The sequence below is a fragment of the Bactrocera tryoni genome, chromosome 5 (genome assembly GCF_016617805.1).
Source record: "Bactrocera tryoni isolate S06 chromosome 5, CSIRO_BtryS06_freeze2, whole genome shotgun sequence".
Lineage (NCBI taxonomy): Eukaryota > Metazoa > Arthropoda > Insecta > Diptera > Tephritidae > Bactrocera > Bactrocera tryoni.
The window spans coordinates 4,735,902-4,757,277 of NC_052503.1; the positions used below are offsets into that span (position 1 = coordinate 4,735,902).

Sequence of the window (21,376 nt, forward strand, 5' to 3'; positions counted from 1 at the left end):
AGAGGCCAATAAATGTTTCAGCGCCATGATGAAAAAAGGCACCCAAAACCCTTTAATAAAGTTGAAAGGCAATGTCAGTATGACAAAACGAGGTCGAAAAGTCCGCACAAAGGCCAACCGAGAAAGGGCAAATGGGCTTTATGGCAGCAGAGAAAAGCGCCGAAGCGTTTTAGTACTTTTGTTGTAGCTGTCAAAGAATATCATAATAAGCGTTATTATTGTTTTTATTATTTTTTATTTCTTATTTTTGCACATTTATTATTATGGCGGTTGTTGGGCGCTTGTTTGCGTTTAAAATCTTAATTCGTTTTCCGTGTTGACCTTTAGTGTAGCTTTCCTTTTTAATAAATATATTAATTTTGGATTAAAAAACGGGTTAACCCGAACAAGACAAACCCTTTCAAGCGAAAAAAATTAAATTTGAAAATACAACATTTATTAAAAGCAGTCAGCATAGCAGAGCTTTTATAAATAAATAATGCTTCGTTTTAAAAAAAAATCGGGAAATTGATTCCGTTAGCACTACTAAAAGTATTACTATAGTCAACAGGAATTACTGTAGGAACTTGATTAGACTCTTCACAACTAAAGAGTGAGGACGTTGTCTCAGATCTTCAGTATTGACAGGAGACCAGAAACTTCATTACTTAGGACCTAGGTTTCGCTAATTATAAGAATAGTTAACCAGAAGCATAGTTGGAATATAGCGAGAGCCACCAGTAAAGTCAGACCAGATAATTTCATTAAGACTGAAAGCAAGAATCTTGAAAAATGCATTAAAAAACTATTACTTCGGTTGCCTCGAGACTACAATACGCTTCACAAAAAAAAAAATCCTTCCAATAATTGTGATCTGTTGTTGAGCTTCACCACACTTGAACCATGATCTTTTTCACACATTATTGTCGTATTTGATCCACTTTTCATCTCCTGTTAGCATTCGCTTCAAAAATGGTTCGATTACCTGAACTGATTCACCATCGTCTCCGTAAGCTTCACAAATTTTATTGGAGGCTTGCGTGGCATTCTTCCCTTTTTTGTACAAAAATTTCTTCATTATTTTCCCTGATTTTTGAACAGCTGCAACTTTTTTTCAATTTCCTTTTTTTAGCCAAATGAAGCTTAAATTCTCACCTTTCCAACACTATATGGTATGACACAAAATACGAAAAAACTTTTTCGACTACCCAATATACAAATTAAGACCGATAATAAAAAACAGTCACGACCTCGGAAATATATGCAGACAATAAAAACTGATATTTCCAAACTAATATAACAGACATAGGCAACTCCACAATAAATAATTTTTTCACTCAATGTCTGAAAATGTCAAAACGCACGCACACATACATACACTCACATTTATACACCTGGGCAGACACTAAAATTGCCTTAATTTAATACACAATATAAATAAATTGCAACAAAAAACAAAAATGTGCAACAAAAACCATTGAAGAAATGTGTTTAACTTTTTCACACCACACCGACAAGACATTAGCAAAAAAATAACATTTTACGAGCGCAACACAAAGGTTGGCTTGACCCTTTTCGCCCAACACTGACACAATAACAAGCGGCGACTAAATGATTCACCTGCTTGCCACACACGCCACCTGACAGACATACACAGACACATTTTTTATTGCTGCACATTATATTTATATGCGAACACACTCACACACATTTATTTGTACATAACGGTTGCAATTTTTTCACTGGAATTTCCGTTTTTGCTTGTGTTTTAGGAAAATGCTGATATTGCTGCCGCTGTTGGGTGTGTTGTTCAACGGTCTCACAACAGCGCATGTTGAGGCGAATTTAAGCTTGGAATTTAAGGCTACAAAGGTGAGTCAGCAAGCAAATTTTATTCACTTCCGCATGAAATTTGTGCCACAAAAAGTAAATTATGTAAAGAAATACGAAGGGAGCAGTGCTGAAAAAACGCTTGGTTGTGTGTGTGTGTTTGAGTGATGTTTATTATGGCCTAATAAGTTACAAAGTCAGCTTTTATAAAAATAAATGTACTAATTTACTCTTTTTTTCATTTTATACGCTGCTTTCACTCGGTGCTTTGGGAATTTTCAACGCAGCTTTTGAGGCAACACAATCCTGGTAAGTTACGAAAATTATTATATATTCATATATACATATTTATGGTACTTTTATATTTATTTATTTGTTTATGAAACACTTGCTGCATATATATTTTCATATTTAATAATCAAAGGATTAACTCAAGAGTAAAACAAAAATTATGAGTAATTTATTAGTTTGCAGATTATAACTTGAAACTAATCCAGCTTAACGCAAATGAATATATTATATAGAAAAAAATATAGGCTAGGTTAGGTTAGTCTGGTAGAAATGTCAGATGGAGTGCCGTTACATAGCTCATGAGAAGTAGCCATCATTTAGAATGTCAGCGCTTGGCGTGAGTTTCAATGTTCGAAGTTTTTCGTACCTGGCCCCTCAATGCCTTGCTAATGCAAAGCAAGTGCACAAGAGATGCTTTATTGTTTCCCTGATAATTTTTTTTTTGATATTTCCTACAGTTTTCTCGATCTCTCAGAACTATTCTGAATTCTTGAATTTTGATTTCAATCAAGTTCTTTCAACACTTAATTTCAAAAATGAGCAAAACTTTTCACATTTTTGGCCTACCGCTTTCCATTTTAACCTTTCTTGATGACGTGGCACTCAGTAGAATTAAAGTCGCTTGTTCCTGGCGACACTATCCATTGCTGTCCTGCTTCCAAAGGCTCTTCTAGCTGATGTTGGAAACGAGGTTATGGACTTGATTGCTGCTTGGTTACTTACGTAGATGTTAAGTGGTTTACTAATACATAAGAGGCTGGATCTGCGACTTTCTCAATTAATTGCTATTGAGTTTGAAAAATACTGCACTGATCCGGCTAGTTTCGCAAAGTATGTTCTAATACCAACTTCGTCCTCTATTTTCGAAAATTTTATTTGAATTCTTATGTAAAGATATCCAAACCAACTACTATACCAGCAGCAATTTGGCATCTCATATACTTGTAATAGTTGTAAAAGTAACTGTAGAGCTGACAATCTGACAATGAAGAACACCATGGTCCCACTATCAGTAAAATAGTTGCGGGTGGATACTCCTCTCTCCAATGTGTTCTACTACTGGATAGGCAGTGAGCTCTTTACTCTTAGTATAGGCCCTTGCCCTATCTGACATATATGCTAAAATTCCGGTAAATCACTTAATAAATATATTTGACCCACAATAGTCACCTCTCAAAAAGATAAATAGTCAAGTGGATTTGATAAGCTCTTCTCCGAGCCTTCGCTTTCTTTCCCACTTCCGTCATTCCCCTAGACATATTGATTTAGCTAAACAACTCAACACCAGTGCATAGACATTCCAAGAGCACCAATAATGGCACTCAATGCCAATGTAATTCACTTCACTTCAACATACTCGTATTCATATTCCGCATCCGCATATTTTGGATAGTTGCACACGAAAAGTTTTCGGCATCATTTTTACTTTTTAGAAGGCGATGCAAAACATAGAAACTAAATATAACAGTGAGCTAGGCAACCATCAACAGCCCTGCCGTGGTATATATTTATTTTTTTGGTAGCAAATATACAGCAACAATAAGCGTTGCTTTCAGCTAGAGATTTAGACTTGAGCCTTGACCTGAATTGAGAGTGTACGCGAGCTGAGCAACAGCCCACCGGAAGGGGAACGCCGTTACCCGGCTCGAGCGCTCGAGTATCGTGTACATAAATTCAAATATTTTCAGGCAAAGTAAATGCAATTCAACTTGCTTAGTTGCATTTGATGTTTGAGGAAGTTTTTGGCGAAAAACTTTCCAATTTCGGTTATGTAAACTTGGTACGCGCTCACTGCACATACAAAGCCTGGCATGTAAGGTATGAAATACTAACATTATAAATATGGAAATCTAAGATTTTTTTTTGCTAAATTCGTGTAATTTCAGCAACATTTGGTATAATCCACATGTGTGTAGTTGCGTAATGAGTAGTTATGAGCTTAATTGGCTTTGCTTTTGCTAGGTTAGATGCTTCGTCAGACATCTGCTCTACCTACTTACCCAGTAGTTTATTTGAGTGTGTGTTAGTTCATAGGAGGAAACTATTTTGTTGGTATTTGCGATGTTTTAGATGTTTTGGTTCTTTGAGTATACATGTGTAAATAGGTAAATTCCCAAAGGTCGCCGTAAGTACAGCTAAAATGTTACTCATACGCCCCAGTGGTCATAAATTTTGCTAAATTATAAGTACTTAAATTCGGCACGAGTATCATATTTATGTTTTACAGAAAACATTCTTAGCAGTAGAATAGTTGGAATTTCTTAATTTTTTGTTTTAAAATTATTTTATTAAACTACACAATTTTAAACTCAACTGGCAAAATTTTTTCGTTTAAAGAAATAATATAAAATTTATAACATAACACACAATAAAACTATTACAGTTAGTAATAAAACAACATAACACCGTGATACTTAAAATCTAAACCGCCCACAATCAGTGTCATGTATCAACAAATAAATGGCAAATAAATGAAAATAGTTGACGAGCCAGCCATAATTTTATTATAGCCGCTAACAGTGCTCGTATAAATATTTATGACATTTATGATGGAGAAAAGCAGCAATAAATCACGTTTTATTATAACAAATATAAATATTTACGGCTTCTCGCTCGTCAGCGAATTTATATAATAATAAAAGCCATATAAGTTCTGCCCGTGGTTGCAACAAAGTTCTTTTATTGCCGCAGAAACCAAGCATATTGCAACTTTAGTGCCAGTTATAATTTCAAATATTTGTTTTGGCGAGAAATGTGCCATTTGTGCTTCTGCAAACACGTGTGAGGTCTGCGAGATAACTTGGCTTAGCAAGAAAAATCATATATGGTTTGTTTGAGACAGAAAAACTATCAAATTTTTGTACTGTTATAATTTGGAAACGGTTTTTCGAAAGCAAAATCAGTGAAAGCACGGTTTCTGAATGTAAATATCGTTATTGAAATTCAAGTCTATAGACAAATGTGTGTTGAAAACCAATTTAATTACATTTATAGTTTATAAGATATATTTATAACTTATTTGTTTTCGATGGCCTTTAAAATATATCTAAGTTTTCTCTGTGCTAATTCATGCTATTTGCAATGGAGTTCTTTAGACTAATATATTCCGATTTACATTTTTCCTGTTTGGCTTCACTGTCGCGTATATTTGTCTAGTTAACTTTCGAATTCTTAAACGCATGACTAGACATGGCATTACCGTTATTTGCATATGAGACAACTTCCAAAAGTATATACTTAAATATTTTTGCATTCCTTCTTCACATCTTTGTCTCAACTTGTCAGCACCGCTTCAGCATTTCGCTGATTTTTTCATTCTTCGTATTTACGTTGACGAGTTTTTTTCGATATTCATTTCCCACTTCCTTTATTTCTTTATATTCCCATTCTACTTGATTACTCCCACGTTCGGTGTAGTAATGCAGACTTAGATTTGTACACTTACTTTTTTCTTTACATACTATACTTCGCAGTAACTTGTGTCTTGGTTGTCAAATAATTTCTAATTCCATAAAAGATCAGCTATAAATGCAGAAGAGAAAACTGAGTATAATCTATACATATGTGTCTATCTAACAGTTATATTTTCACCGTTATATACAAGCCTTTATAATTTTTTATTAAACAAATATATATTTCATTCGGAGAATATGAAGATTTCTCACTAAGATACAAAATATACAAAACGATCCATCAAAATCAAGTCCTTGTATGGAAAACTTTTTTATTTAACGAAATTTTGCAAGGATTATTATTCAAGGCAACTATACAGTTTCCGAATCATTTGTTAAGATCGACCACTACTGCATATAGTTGCCATAAAACTGAGAGCGCAAAGTGAAAATGAAGAGGTATAAACTTCAACCTAAAATAAATCCAGTTGCATAACAATTAAAGCCTTGCACCTCCACACAGTCAGTATGTAAATTCTAAATATCAGATCACCCTAATTGTATGTAACTATGTGTAAGAGCTACATATTCAAATAAATCATTCTGCTGTCCAACTCAATTAATTATGCAAAATTAATGCATAAGTACAACAGAAATCTCTTCAAAAATCCCCAGTAATCCATCCATGTATCATCAAACAAATTTCCTATTAATTCAGTGTACATCATTCAAATCTTATTGAGTATCCTTGAAATCAATGCCAATCAAATATATACAAAATCATCTTGACTTCGCGAGTGTATTGACATTTGCGAAGAGGATTATGATTGTAATCGCTTTTCACCAATACATACGCAAGCTTGTCTAACTGTGATAGCAAATGTACTTTCATGCAAAATGCAGAGTGTGTAGGCGTGAGTGTTGAAAGACGAACAGACGGATTAAGTCATCTGCTGACCACGAGTTGTCCGCAGGCAATAAGAACTGACGTCGTTAAGCAGCACAAAGATCAAACACAGGCAAGTGTATGGATTGAAAATAGCACAAGTGAAAGAATAATATTATCTTTCTTTGAAATTTTCATAAATAAATTGATTTCAAGAGCTGCAGAGTTCAGCAACCGAAGGTAGGGAGAGAGTGTAAGAAGGAAAAGCAGCTCGATGTTTTGCATATAAGGAAAATAATAATATTAATAAAGCTCTTGACAGTAAGACGAATATGCTGAAGATATTGGAAAATATGTATAAGTATATTATGCAATAAGTGTACGTTTGTGTATGCTTATGCAAGAAATTGTAAAGGTCAAGTAATCGAATTGAATATGGAAAATGCTGAGCTGCGCAGTACTACTCAATGCATCTGCAAATATTAAAATGTACAAACAAATACACCCTCTAGTGAATCCCTGTACTTATGTCTCCCTTTGGATCCCCAGCAATATTTACTTATGCTGATAGCAACAAAGTGATTTAAAACTGACTTGACTTGACTAGCGCAAACAGTTATAAATATTTACATTTCAACAAAATTTTGATTTGGGTCCAGTAAGTTCAGTTTGATAGTCTGGCAGCGGCAGCAGCAGCTAAGCAAGCAGCCAAGATAAGCCAATGCAAAATGCATAAATTAAAATGCAAAGTCGCAATGGAAAATTGTCGAATTAGCTAAGCAAAACAGAACATAATTCTTCCCCAACCTAAAGTGAAATACGTGCATCCTAGAAGTATGCTACGCCAGCAAGACAGAACACGCAGACGGTAGTTGCAAGTTGTTGCTTAGTTCGTCTTGCTTGGTTGTTGTTGCTCTGTGCTAGTGAAGCAAAGTGAAGAGTAATGAAAATACATAATTTATTTGCTGAATATTTTATTGCAGCAACGCAGAAAGGGTCAGATGTTTACTCTACCGTACTTAGAGAGGAAGCAAGCAGTGAATTAGAAGGGAGGGCATTGTATAAACGTGATCACAGTAAAGTTCTTTCACGTGCGCCTGTGTATGGGGTTAAATGTTGTTTCATTTAAGAAAAATATTTACGAGATTTTAGTTGGCTGTAATAGCTTACGCATGTGTGTGAATTAGCTGCAGTGATTGCCGATAACCTCAAACAGTCAAACAGTTTGGCCAAAGGTCAATTCGTGATTTCGTTTTTCTTAAAAAGTTAAATTTTCAAACTTGTAAAAAATATACAGTTATGCAAATTTTCTTAAATGTCATCAAATCTTAGTCAAGGGTGCAACCTTTTAATTTGTTTTTTTTTTCTTCTGTGTAATCTCAAATATCTTGATTAAAAATCCCAGGTACCGATTAAAATGTTAAAAATAAATTTTTTGTTCAAATACCGCATTGAAAAAATGTTTCCCAAAAATTAGTCATAAAACAACTTTCAATTTCAACTTTCAAAAGTCTCTATTTTTTCCAAATTCACAATTAAAAATCGAAAATTTTATTTTTAATCCAAAAATGTTGAAGTAAAAAATTTGCAACCCTGGCTCCAAATTTCGAATTTGAGATAATCTCAGTTTCGAATACACAATATTTTAATCATTTTTTGTGCAATTCCAGAAATCTTTAATAAGAATCCTAAATACCGCATTACAATATTGAAAAAAAATTAATTCCAAATATTTTTTTCAAAATTAAAAAGAGAATTTTTAATCCCAAAAATTTTTCTCATTTTTACGACTTAAACTTTCAGAAAGAAACAATTTTTTTTAACACAAAAGTCGAAAATACATTAAATTATCAATTTGAACTCTTCTTCATAAAAACATAAAATTTTAAATTCTTTCCAAATAACGGTTTGAAAAAATAAAAAAAAGAGTTCTGTACATAAATTAAATTTTTAATTAAAGTTTTTTCTTAAATCGTATTTAAAATCATCATAGTTAAAAATATTTAATCCCGATTAATTTAGTGCAAAGTTTTTAGGATAATAAATTTGCAACCCACATCTCAACTGGAGACGATAATTTACTTTAAACTTTTAGGACCCTAAATGAAGGCAATGCTTTGTTATTATTTTGGTAACAACCAGAAATTAACTACTTTTCGAAGCAATTGGCTCTGAGCAGGGTCTTCAGGGTTACATATTCTCTCAAATACGGCTATTTTGCTTACTTTCACTCTAAAGCTTATACGTGCAAAGAACACTCAGTTTAATTCCAAACTAGTCCAATCCCTTCAGAGATAGTTATGCAAAGTAGCAATTCCTTGACGACTCACATGAATTTCCTTTGCAATTTTTACCGTAAAGCACTGAGAACACTTTCAAATATTCTTTTCCCATATTCTATGCACACGTTCTTCCACAACTTTTAGCAAGAAATGGAATATTTGAAAGAATAACTTTTGGTCACACACAAATAATATTTCTGGCGCACATCTACTCGGTCATCATCATCGTCATGGTCATGAATGTACCGTAAACCACAAAATTCTAAATAATATTAATAACAACTTTCATAAATTGTCTAAGTTAAAAGTCAAATTGTAAAGTGCACTTTTTAGTGTCCAGGCGCACGTGACCGAAGAAGCAGCTGTGAAAGCATGTAATGGAAAAGTTTGTGAGAACAATTGAAACTGCGGAGCATCGGTGCAATAAGCGGCGCCCAGCAACAATGCAACGGATGCGAATATGCAAGCACATGAACACAACACATACAGAGACACATAAACAAACACACTCACTCTCGCACTGTGTGTGTACGAGTATGTGACTTCATGAGAAGACACGCATGAATACCTTTGAGGCGCAAAACTTTCGTGCTCCAGCAGGAAGGCGCTTGTTAAAGTTGGCGGAATTTGTTGAACAAATTCATGTGATATTATAAAAGTATCGAAATATTTAATTTTAATAGATTTGGAAAGTTAAAATATAGAAATTAAATTAAAGCTTAGTAAATGGAAATATTACTAAAACTCAGATTCGGGACATTTAAGAAATTATAAAACCAAATTTTTTGGCAGTTGATAGGACCATTAACGTACTGCATAATATTTTGCAGATTTTTCTAATTACTTAAGTTCGATTAGGAGTCTTGAAGCAACTTGATAATTTTTCTTCATGAAGGCGTTAAAAAATATTCCGCTTACGTAGATTCCAGTAAAACTGATACATCAAACTTAGAGCAAAACTTGTGTATAAGATATTTTGGAAGTTTAGTTCTGTGATTTATCTCAAAGCTGCCCCAAATATTCCTTTCATAGCATCAAGTCATTAAGGTCGTTATATAAACCATGTTTCCTCGAATTTTTTCAGATAAATTTTACGGAAATATTTGATTTATGTATCTTAACCCATCAACCATTTAATATATGTGTATTTTATAAGTATTCCACACTCTACAATAAGTAATAAGCAACAATTTATTTTCAAAGTTACTCATACGCACTGCACCCACATGTTAACGTATAGCCAGCAAAACGCGTTCAGGCGTTGGCTTATTTAAAAGTATTCGTGACTTATTTACACAAAAGCAAGACCGTTATTTTTAAACGCCTTGCATATTTCGAAGTGTTTTTGAGGGCCACTAAGTACTGCCGAAACTTTAAGCAAAATATTTATATATAACTAGGCAGCTATTTGCTAGCGCATATGTATAAAAGACCTACATCTACATACATTAATATTAAGTTGTGAATATATGTGTACCCACATAAACACACATAAATAACTGTGCTTTTAAAGGACTGCTTTTTGCACCGGATATACATATGCGGCAGCACATGACCCAACCATTCGAGGCTCGAGTGGTTGAATATTTTCCTTTCTTTTTTCGTTCATTTTCTCTTTTTTTGTTTTGTACTTGCACAGTTACCTCAATGTACTCACCACTCATGATGGGCATGACATGTCAATGTCAACGGAAGTCTATTTGTGTAATAGTGTAAGTGGCAGCCAGCCAAGCAGGCAGTAAGTCAACTAGCCAGAACAAGTAGTGAACTAAAGCTTAGACAAAAAGCGAAGGGAAAAAATCAACTCGAAAACTTATGTGAAACTGCATGCACGGCACTAGTGGAATAGAGAAAGATGGAAATTGTTAAGAAAAAAATATGAAATGCCAATAAGGTAATGGTTGAGTGAAGCCACGAGTATGAGGAACTCGAAAGGAGCACATACTTCTCACATATTTCTGTCTGCTTGGGCAAACAGCAGAAAAAGGGAAGGTAGCATGCCGTGTCTGCAGGCAATTATACTTGTATGTATGTGTTATGTGTTAGGATGGATGTGAGTCGAAAAGGATAATGGCTTTGCTTGGTGTAAAGTTAAAAGGGTTTTCTGCTTAATACTTAAAACTACGGTGTTTTCACTTTGGGCTTATAAAAGCAAATAGTGAGTGTAATGCTAGCTGTAATAATAATAATGCGAGTTGGTTAGGCACATTTATTGTTAGAATACAAGTATTCCTTTCAAAAATAATGAAAATACCAACCAGCTACGGTTCGGAGGTGGAACATTAAAAAAAAATAAATTATAAGAAATGTAAAAATATAAACTGAACATAAGTAATTATTGTTATTATTATTATTATGACTCTATATTTTTGAAAAAAAATTTTCTTGTGTTGCGTTAATAATCACAAAAATACATTTTTTTGGAAAAAAAATGTTTGTTCATAATTGAATTTTGGAAATTAAAGTCACAATTTATTATACTAACTCTTTTTACTTTGTGCACTAAACATCTCTAAGCAGCTCTAAAGTTCAATAGAATAAAAGATATTTCGCGCAAAACGGCCTACAATTTCCTATGGATCCTTTGAATTCAGAATCCTTTACCGGCCTGTCACGCTCTCTAAAGCACTACTAAGTACAATCTCATATCAATCTCATATTTTTACTTAAAACCAAATGCATATAGATTTCTAAGTAATAATATTTTACCTTGACATATTGCCAACCATATACACAGATAATGCACATATGTGTATGTGTGCGGTGTGTCTGTGAAAGCAACGCAAATGGTAGAAAGAAGGGGAAATAGAACAAAACCGACTAAAATAAGAAAGGTGAAAGTAATTGGTTAGAAAAGACCTTTGGCATGCATTTGGAAAATTGCACATTTGTTGAAGTAAGCATTAAGCCATGCCGTTGCTCACACTCACACACCCATGTGCGCATCTTAATGTCTCTGTGTTTGTGTGGAAATGTGCGAAGCGTGTGGAAGAGCAGTGAGCTGGCGAAGGTGTCGGCAAATGTCGCTTTGACCGGCAATGACAAGCGCATGCGAGAGTATTGCAGATTGCGCAATGTAAGTGCTTGCACGCGCACACATACACACACATGTGAGTGAGGGAATGTGTATGTGTATAGAGTTGCATGTATTTGATGCTGCACATTAGTTACGCATACGCCGTGTCGACTGCTGAAATGGCAAACCAAATTTATGGGCATTAGTTTAATGAGATTTTCAGCTATTCAATTTCGCAAAGCATAACGGTAAAATGGCAAATTATTGATTATACGTGCAAAATGACAAATGTACAGAGTCTGACCTGGTGGTGTCGCGTCATATGACAAACGTTATGCTCATAGAGATGGATAGGTATACAAAAGTGATTTCATTTTAAGTGTTTTTTTTTTTAATTTTTGGCTTGTTTTATGTATTAGCTATGCATAAGTTTAAACTATTTTTTTTTTTATATTAGATATTTATTTGAATGATTTTTTCCGGAATAAGTGACATAGTTTTGAACATTTTTCGAAAATTTAGCAAAAATTTCAAAATTCTGCGAAGTACTGTATTCGTCAGCTTTCGAATCGAGTAATTACCTTCTAACTTTGCTTTATATACTTTTTCCTCTGAACTTGCTGCACTCAAAGTCAACGCTATGAAATTAAAAAAATCGCAGGCTGTAGTTACAACAAACAACAATTTCAGTCTCTGCTTCAAAAGCAACACATAATTTTTAAACATTTCTTGTTTTTTTTCAAAACACTAGTTGACTGTGTACATAAAGTGACAGGGTACTTAAAAAGTATTTAGTGCGACTTACACTTGTGCTTAATTAAACGCGCATTAAACTTTGGCTAAAACAGAAAGTGGAAAAAGCGCAAAATCTGCACAAAAGGCAGAAAAGCAGAAAGGGTGAATGCTGCGCAAGCTGAACAGGCACACAACTTAAAGTCGCACATGTGTGTGTGTGTTTCAGAAACACAGTTAAGCACTTGTACAGGAAAAGCTCGAAAAGTTTCAAACAGATTACAGCTAAATACGTTTGCTTACCGTTGCACTTGTTTAATCCTACAACTCTAAATAGATTTAGCTGCTAATAAGTAACCTACTATATGCCGAATGGATGGTTATTGCGTGCAGTAACAGGCTTTAAACAGCAATCAGGCTCAACAACGACACAGAGGATTTGAAGTTAACAGAGTAGCATTTATCTTTAGTAGCATTTATATTAAATTTTCTGCATATTATATAATTAAAACATAATTGTTTGAAATAGAAATAATAATTCTACTAGGAAGTCAGAGAGACCTGTCCATAGTATCAATTTCATCCAATTTGCCGAGTACGCAAAAAATATGGAAACAGAGCAGCTTCAACCAGCAATTGGCGCGATGTGAGCCTTGCTAGCAGCTAGTAGCTCGATAGACCTTTTACGTTTCATTCTAAGCCAGCAGGCTTTCGTTTGCAGAGCTCGCGCGAGGCCCATAGATCCAGCGACCGAATGCATGAAGACAGAGAAACAGCTGCAGTCGTTTCGACGACTCCGCTGTAGCCAGGCACCCAATGAAGCCTTATATGGAAGTAGCTTGATGCCACTGCTAGTGAGAACATTCACACCGCTGACAGTGAGCTCTAAGCTTTCCTGGGTATGTCAATTTGAAACAAGATTTCATTGAGATCTTCCAACAGAAGATTCTCCCTCCAAGCTTTTCTTAATCTTCAATCCATCCATAAAAAAGTTCAATGCGCCTCTTCTCCAACGGCTGCGCCCTACCCACATATGGTATCTGTTGGAGGTATATGCGCGGATAAGATGCCGCCAGGGGTAGATACCGCCGTCCAAGTTTTCAGGGATGTAGTCGTAGTGAGAACCAGAAACTAAAAATGTCTTGCCACGTCGATTGAATAAATGTTGACGAACAATACAAATAAAATTAGATTAATTTATATCCTTATAAAATTACAAAAACAAGTTTCTCAGCTTTTAAGACATTGTTCTTACATTTTTTGTACGCCCAAATTCGGATCAATCAGCTTCAGCTTCATACAAACTGAGCACTCCAAATCAAAATAAAAATCATTTTTAGCCTTCATTGCTGTGAGAACTGCGCCTGCGAAGGATATTATAGCTTCGGTGCAGTCGAAGTTAAGGTTTTTTCTTATTTATTGGTTAAAATTTTATTAATTTCGGAAAGGAAACATCGCATTAATAGTTTTAAATAACTTTGTGCCTTATGCTTAATACTAAGTAGTACAACGGTATGTACGTATTTAAAATAAAATATTCCAAAATGTGCCACTTAATGTGGCTAAAGTTTTGCACTGCCACAGTCTTCTGTTTACTGAGTACACAAATAAATAGAGAACTTTTTACTTACATACAAAGCTTAGACATCCACAAAAATAAATACTATATACATACATATGTATATCTAATTCCTCTTACAACTCTATTTTACTACAAATACTAACATTTGAGCGCTAAAACTAATACAAACTCGTTCCACGACTCCCTTGGCAGGGCGATGTGATAAATAATGGACCACCGCTTGTGGGGCTCCAAGCCATGCGCAGCCAACTTGGATAAATAAGGAAGCAGTGCAACAAAAACAACTGCCATACAATTTCAATTCATTTCGTTTCATTTGAGTTTAGCAACAAAGCAACAACACAACAACAATGCAGCAACAGTGACCAACAGCTATTTACGTTGTTTTGTCGATTCCTCTGTTGGCTTATGTTATCAAACATGCTGGCAACACTGTAAACATAGTAAAGTTGTAAATCGAGCAAAATGCACACAAAACCCAAAAAGAAAAACAACAATATTTTCAATTGCATATATCTTCATTTGGTGTTATAAATTTCCTCAATTTTCTCTCTTCTTCTCTTTTTTGCATTCTCCCACTCAACAACTCGCCTGAACCGCCTGAACTGTGCCGCCCGCAACGCAATCGCATCAACGTCATCAACATATCAACACCATTTTTGCTGGCAACAATCAACCGGCAACCCGACTTGTGGCCAACCCGTGTTTGTTGCAACATCTGTGCAACACTGCTGCAGCTAACTGTACAGTTGGCAATACAACATATGCACATGGACAGACATTTAAATTGGATTGTAAAACACAATGTGTCTGTGAGGTAAGTTGACAAAAAGAAGAGGTGGCGTAAGTGTACCAGAGAGATGAGCGGGTTAAGCGCTCTGATGCAGTTGTAGTTGTAGTTGTACGACAAAGAGTTGTTGCACGTGCCAATTTGGCCGCACCTACACATGCTTAGTCGAGGGATTTGAGCAAATTTATATATTTGTCTATTTGTATTCAAACCTACTCCAGCACACACTCATACATAAACATATGCAATGCCATTGTGCCCCTCTCCCTTCATCCGGTATTATTGTTGGCACTTTTATTATTTCAATGGCACAATTTCTACACTTCTTTCCATTTGCTTCTGCTTTTTCTCGTTTTGATTATTCTGTCTCTGATTTTTTCTCTATCAATTTCCTCTTTAAATAGATATGTATTTTTCTATTTGGTGTGTAGTTTATAAGGGCCCTCTAGGAAAAATCAACAGCCTCTAAAGAAGTATTTACACACTGAATTAGTTATACGTATTTAACCTACTAAGGCTTTATATACTCTTATTCTCAGTAAAAAGGATTTCCGAAGTTGTTTTATACAACGACCGTATTTTTTATACCCTGAACGAGGTACATAATTGCGCCTCGAAATTTGTAACACCCAGAAGGAAACCTGGGAGTCCCGATAATTATAAATAAAACTCAAATATTTAGTTATTAATCTATTTTTATTTGATCGCCTTCAAAGTAAACCCTACCAGATGTAATACACTTACAACGATCCTCAGTCCTCAAAACACTTTCCATAAGCACTTTCTTGGATGACCTTAAGCTCTTTCAACTAATTTTGTTTTATCACTTCGATCGACTGAAAACAGGAGTGACAATTTTAGTTTTTGGAGCAAGAAAAAATTATACAGAACCAAATCTGGTGAATACGGTGGTTGATATCACTGCGTTTTTATACTCTCGCAACAATGTTGCTAAGGAGAGTATTATAGTTTTGTTCACATAACGGTTGTTTGTAAGTCCTAAAACTAAAAGAGTCAGATATAGGGCTATATATACCAAAGTGATCAGGGCGACGAGTAGAGTCGAAATCCGGATGTCTGTCTGTCCGTCCGTCCGTCTGTCCGTCCGTCCGTGCAAGCTGTAACTTGAGTAAAAATTGAGATATCATGATGAAACTTGGTACACGTATTTCTTGGCTCTATAAGAAGGTTAAGTTCGAAGATGGGCAAAATCGGCCCACTGCCACGCCCACAAAATGGCGGAAACCGAAAACCTATAAAGTGTCATAACTAAGCCATAAATAGAGATATTAAAGTGAAATTTGGCACATAGGATCGCATTAGGGAGGGGCATATTTGGACGTAATTTTTTGGAAAAGTGGGCGTGGCCCCGCCCCCTACTAAGTTTTTTGTATATATCTCGGAAACTACTATAGCTATATCAACCAAACTCTATAGAGTCGTTTTCTTCAGGCATTTCTATATACAGTTCAAAAATAGAAGAAATCGGATAATAACCACGCCCACCTCCCATACAAAGGTTATGTTGAAAATCACTAAAAGTCCGTTAACCGACTAACAAAAAACGTCAGAAACACTAAATTTTACGGAAACAAGTATGCCTTCTTTGTATAATACGAGTATAAACATTAGGAACCAATGATGATAGCGGAATAAAACTTTACAAAAATACGGTATTTGAAAAATATATAAATGACGTATAATGAAATCTCGATTATCACTTTATCATGCGAGAGTATAAAATGTTCGGTGACACCCGAACTTAGCCCTTCCTTACTTGTTGGCTTTAAATTTGGTCAAAATCGGACTGTTTTTGAAAAGAGTTCAGCAGAGAACGTGTTTCAGACCCAAAATATCCACCAAAATCCTTGGAACGAACTCGCGAGAGATATCTTGGCATCACTCTAACAGTTGTCTGACAATTTTCAAGCAGCATATCCTTCACTTTTGTAATATTTTCTCCTGTTGAAGATGTCGAAGGTAATCCAGAACGAGGTATGTCTTCAACGATCTCTCGACTGTCTTTGAAGGTTTTGTATACCTCGTAGGCTTGTGTTTTGGATTAAACTGAATCACTGTAACCATTTTCCAAAATTCGAAATTTGCACTTGTCTCTTTCTCACCAAGAAGCTGCTCATTTGCGGGAACGACCAATGTGAAAGCATTATAGCTTAAACTGTCATACAAACTGAACAATCGGAATCAAGTGCTTGTATGGAAAACTTTTTCAATTGAAGAGATATCTTCACAAAATTTGACGCGAGTTGATGTCTAAGACAATAATGCAATGTCCAAAGAAATTGTTTAGATCGGATCAATATAACATATAGCTGTCGGTCGGAATCAAGTTCGTGTAAGAATTTGTTTGTATTTGTGTAAGAGATTCCCGTCGACGCTTAATTAATTATTACACAATACCAGAATTATTGTGATTGGACTGGGTCGTCATATAAGCCTACTTTTACAAAATCCTGTCAATATATACGCTATGAACCCATAAAAAGATTTAATTTAATTTAATTTTGTGAAAATTAAATAAAAATAAAATATAAATTTATAAATTCTATTATGACTTCGGTTAACGGAAATATGATCGGCTATCCTACATATCGCCTGTTTTCAAACCCTATCTCTAAATCAAAGATCCTATTAAAGTGGAAAATGTCAGCCGCTACCTACGAAATCTTGTCCTAATAGGACCGTTCTATGAGAACTACAACTAATTTCCCACTATATTCTTACATACATACATATTCGAACTTAAACGAATAACGAAAGTGTACACGATTATATATTTATATGTACATACATTCCTGTATGTGAAGTGTTTTATGCCACATCGTCAATGCAACAAATGCCAAAGCGTATTAGAGTAAATTGAATTTATGTGGCAATAGGATTTGCCTGGCATGATGAGATGAGGTGTTCGAGGCACCGCTTGGCTAGAAAAAATGCAGGCGAGTATTACAGGTTTATAACGGTACATGGAAAATAAAATTGTATTAAATTGAGAAATGGTTAAATTCTATCAGGGTAATGAAAAAATACCAAGCTAGCGGTATATGTCCTTGGCATTAGTGTTTGCCTTTGAGTGGCAATTTGAGCAGGCAACACGTTTCTAAATTGTCAAGCAATATTGCAACACGTGCGTCAAGCAACGAAGTAACTGCATTTAATAAATAAGAATCACAACGGTGTATTCGCTTATTTGAATAAACATTTGAAAGCCCGTGTGCATGTGTATGTATGCATGCATTTTCATGAGCTTGTTTCTAGGAATTGCCACACATTAGACGGCTTGTCATTTAGCATTAGCAGCGGCACTTCCAGTGTCAGATCGCTGTCAACACACTCAGCCTTGCTGAAGTAAGGCCCGTGGCCACTATATTATAATGGGCGGTGGTTGTTGTTGTTGTTGCTCGTGAACAGACATTTTCAATTAACTCGGAATTATATTTTGCCAACTGATTGCAAATTTCGATTAGCCACTCTAGGCTGACCAATGACATCCAGCACTTATGCAGACACACATACATGCATATGTACATATGTGTATGTCTTACTTAAGCCTACAAAGTTAAAAAAACGTATTTGAATTCAGAGATGTCCCTAATTATTACAATTTTTAATTGTGTACGATTTTTAACTGGTACGACTACCTGTTGACTAACAGATACTTAGATGTCAAGCGTTTTGTGTCATGTCCGTAAACAAGATTTCTTAATTAAAAATCTTTGCATGCGAAACAACTGCTCTGAGCTTCTGAGTTCTTTTCTAAAATATTGAAAAGGTTTTTTGTAAACCACTTTCTTTTTGTTTTACTAAAATGCAATAGATCTGCTTCTTTCTACGATAAGCTCAATTTGTGTGGCATTGCTGTCAGGAAAAGTTTTTATGAACCAATTTTTTCTATCGAATCAATTGAAGAAAAAATATTTCAATGAGCCTAGAAATCTTTCTTTAGTTTCTGAATGTCTGGATTTTCCTTCCTCTTTCACTTTTGCTATTCCATTTCCAAAGTTTAATACTAATTATTAGTAGGTAGGTAGGAGTGCTGCACTCAAACCATTGGCGCTCTCAAAGAAACTACTTATGTCCGCTATGCTTTTTATGGGCAGCCATTCCAGGTATGGTATAAGTAAGTCTTCTATATTTATCTAATATTTATAGCGAGTTACTAACTATGTAAAACAATTGGATAACTGACCTGTAAGCACCGATATCCACATAATGGAAATCGTAGTCAACGTCAATGATTTAAATTTTTAACTTACCTATTTTAAATTAACTAACAACATTGTTCAAAACTTAGGTTCAAGGTTGCCTCTCGGCTACAACGTTCGTTTGGAGCCATATACTACTGTGATCAAATTGAAAGGTGAATCATGTATACTTCGCGTGTTTTTCAAATCGGTAATTTTTTCTGTAAGTTTGTAGTACTGTTAGTGGCATCTATGCTAAATTTTGATATTTATTAGTATTTGAAATACGCGTCGTTTTGTGAGGTTCTAAAAGTGAATTCTTCGATTTTTAGTATCTCTGAAGTTATGAACAAAGAAGTGTGATAATGCACCATCTCATACTGCATTGGTTATTCGTAACATTTCGCTACATTTTCAATTAATATCATGCCGCAAATTCTCATGACCATTCCGAGGGCAGCGTTTTGACTCAATTGAGGATATAAAAGCAGAATCGAAGAAGGCGTGATGACTATCACGACGGAGGATTTTTCCAAGTGCTATGATGACTGGAAAGTTCGTTCGGGACGGGATTACTTTGAAGGAGATGAAATGGACAAAATGAACAAAATTCACCTTTCAATTTGATCACAGAAGTAAAATAGGGGTGTAAGTTAAAGGAGGTTACATACCAAATTTTCGATGCACGCACTTATACAAATTGTTCACCAAAATTATACGAGTATTATTTTCTTCGCAGATAATTACAAAGTCGACAGAAAAACAGAAAGTAAAGCTAATGCTGTTTTGCATCCCAACAACACATTAAGGCATACCATCATGTTAAAATGAAATGGAACACAAAGTTTTATCACAATGAGTCTTGTGTTTTTTTGTTTTTGTTACACAGATCAATTTAAGCCATTTATGACTTCAACAAAATGTCGGCCAAATGTCCACTACCGCTTCGTTTTCATATCTCCACCTGTTTTCACCAACTTTCGATGACTCAATGCAGCATTTCCGGTAAAGCACGCTGAATGTTATCTCAAGATCCTCGAGCATTACTGGTTGATCGGCGTAAAGTTTTCATTTAACATTCCCCCAGATAAAATAATCCAGAGACGTTAAATTTCATGATCTTTCCAGCCAATTAACTGAGCCGAAGATAAAGAGAATTTGACTCATCTCAATAGCAAAAAATTTTTGACGAAGACATTAAGCTAAAAATGCGTCTCACATGAGTAAACCATGTTTTGCGCGAAGATCTCTTACAGTAGCTGCCGAAGAACGTGAAATTGCACAATAGTTTTGGACAGTGTTTCTAGTTGTATCAAAATGAAACGTAACATTATGAATATCAAACCTTACTGAACACACTGTAAAAATTGTAAGCAAATCTGTAAGCAAAAATGGCCGCCACGTGCTGTCAAAATCACGTCGTCTCTATTGATAGGCGCTGTTGTATATGCCTTGAGTTATAACGTATACGCAACCACTGAATTTATGTTACATTATTCTCTCTTGAAATACGAATCCATAACTAGTGTGTTGCTCAACCTTTTCCCAAATATATGTATATGTAGATATTCGAATAATGCACACAATCTTTTGTGTTCTGACCGGACCACAGCTTCATGCGGTTAACTGGAGTATCAGAAAAAAAGATAATGAGCATAATTAGGACATGTCATTGAAATACGCTCATTTCTCCATCAATTATTTTTTTAAATAAAGCATAAAAACTTATTTGAGGTGTACGAATTTTAGTAATTGAAGCAAAGCTCTAGATAGTAAAGTAATTTCAAAAAATCGCTTCTAATCAATGTTTAATGCTAACTCCGTCAAGAAAAGAATATCACCATATAATCATTTTTATTGTTAAAACCACGCAACTGAAATGTCGTTAACGCCTTCCCGTTCACATTAAATTATTTATTATGCAATTTTTACGTATTAAGCGCACAACCAAACGCACTTATTGCAGTTCCCATATGTTTACCCGCTTTTACGCAATTCGTTATTTAGTTTGCCGAAGCTGTTTGCATTGTCTGTTAATTTGCGTTAGTGGCAGCCACCGCACTTTCCTCTTAATTCTCTGGTGACTTTAACCCCCCGCTGGCAATACAGAATTTATATTTTTGTTGTAAATTTCCTACTTACGCGTCATACCCGACTTATTTTCCATTTTTTCGCATTACACAAAAAACATACTCACGCACACACTCGTACAGAAATCCATACGTTGCTTTTGTGCGCGCGTCCATTGCGAAATTTCTTTGTTTCAGCGCAAAGAGAATTTATTTATTTGACTATCCCTTGTTACATGCATTACCCGCACTCGTAACCTTGGTTCTTGGCTCTTTTTTCCACTGCGCTTTTTCAACATTTCACTATTTTCTCATTACTGCCTGC

General features: G+C 35.0%; 1 protein-coding gene across 5 annotated transcripts in view; it reads left to right on the top strand.

Annotated features, from left to right (window-relative positions):
* The window catches only part of LOC120777681 (myb-like protein Q), a 128,110-nt gene that overhangs the window by 88,314 nt on the left and 18,420 nt on the right, over window positions 1-21,376 (top strand). For all 5 annotated transcript variants that reach the window (XM_040109149.1, XM_040109151.1, XM_040109150.1 and 2 more), the window contains 3 exons: window positions 1,752-1,851; window positions 2,097-2,118; window positions 14,728-14,807. In XM_040109149.1, coding sequence (XP_039965083.1) covers window positions 1,752-1,851; window positions 2,097-2,118; window positions 14,728-14,807 — 202 coding nt within the window. The remainder of the gene's footprint in view (window positions 1-1,751; window positions 1,852-2,096; window positions 2,119-14,727; window positions 14,808-21,376) is intronic.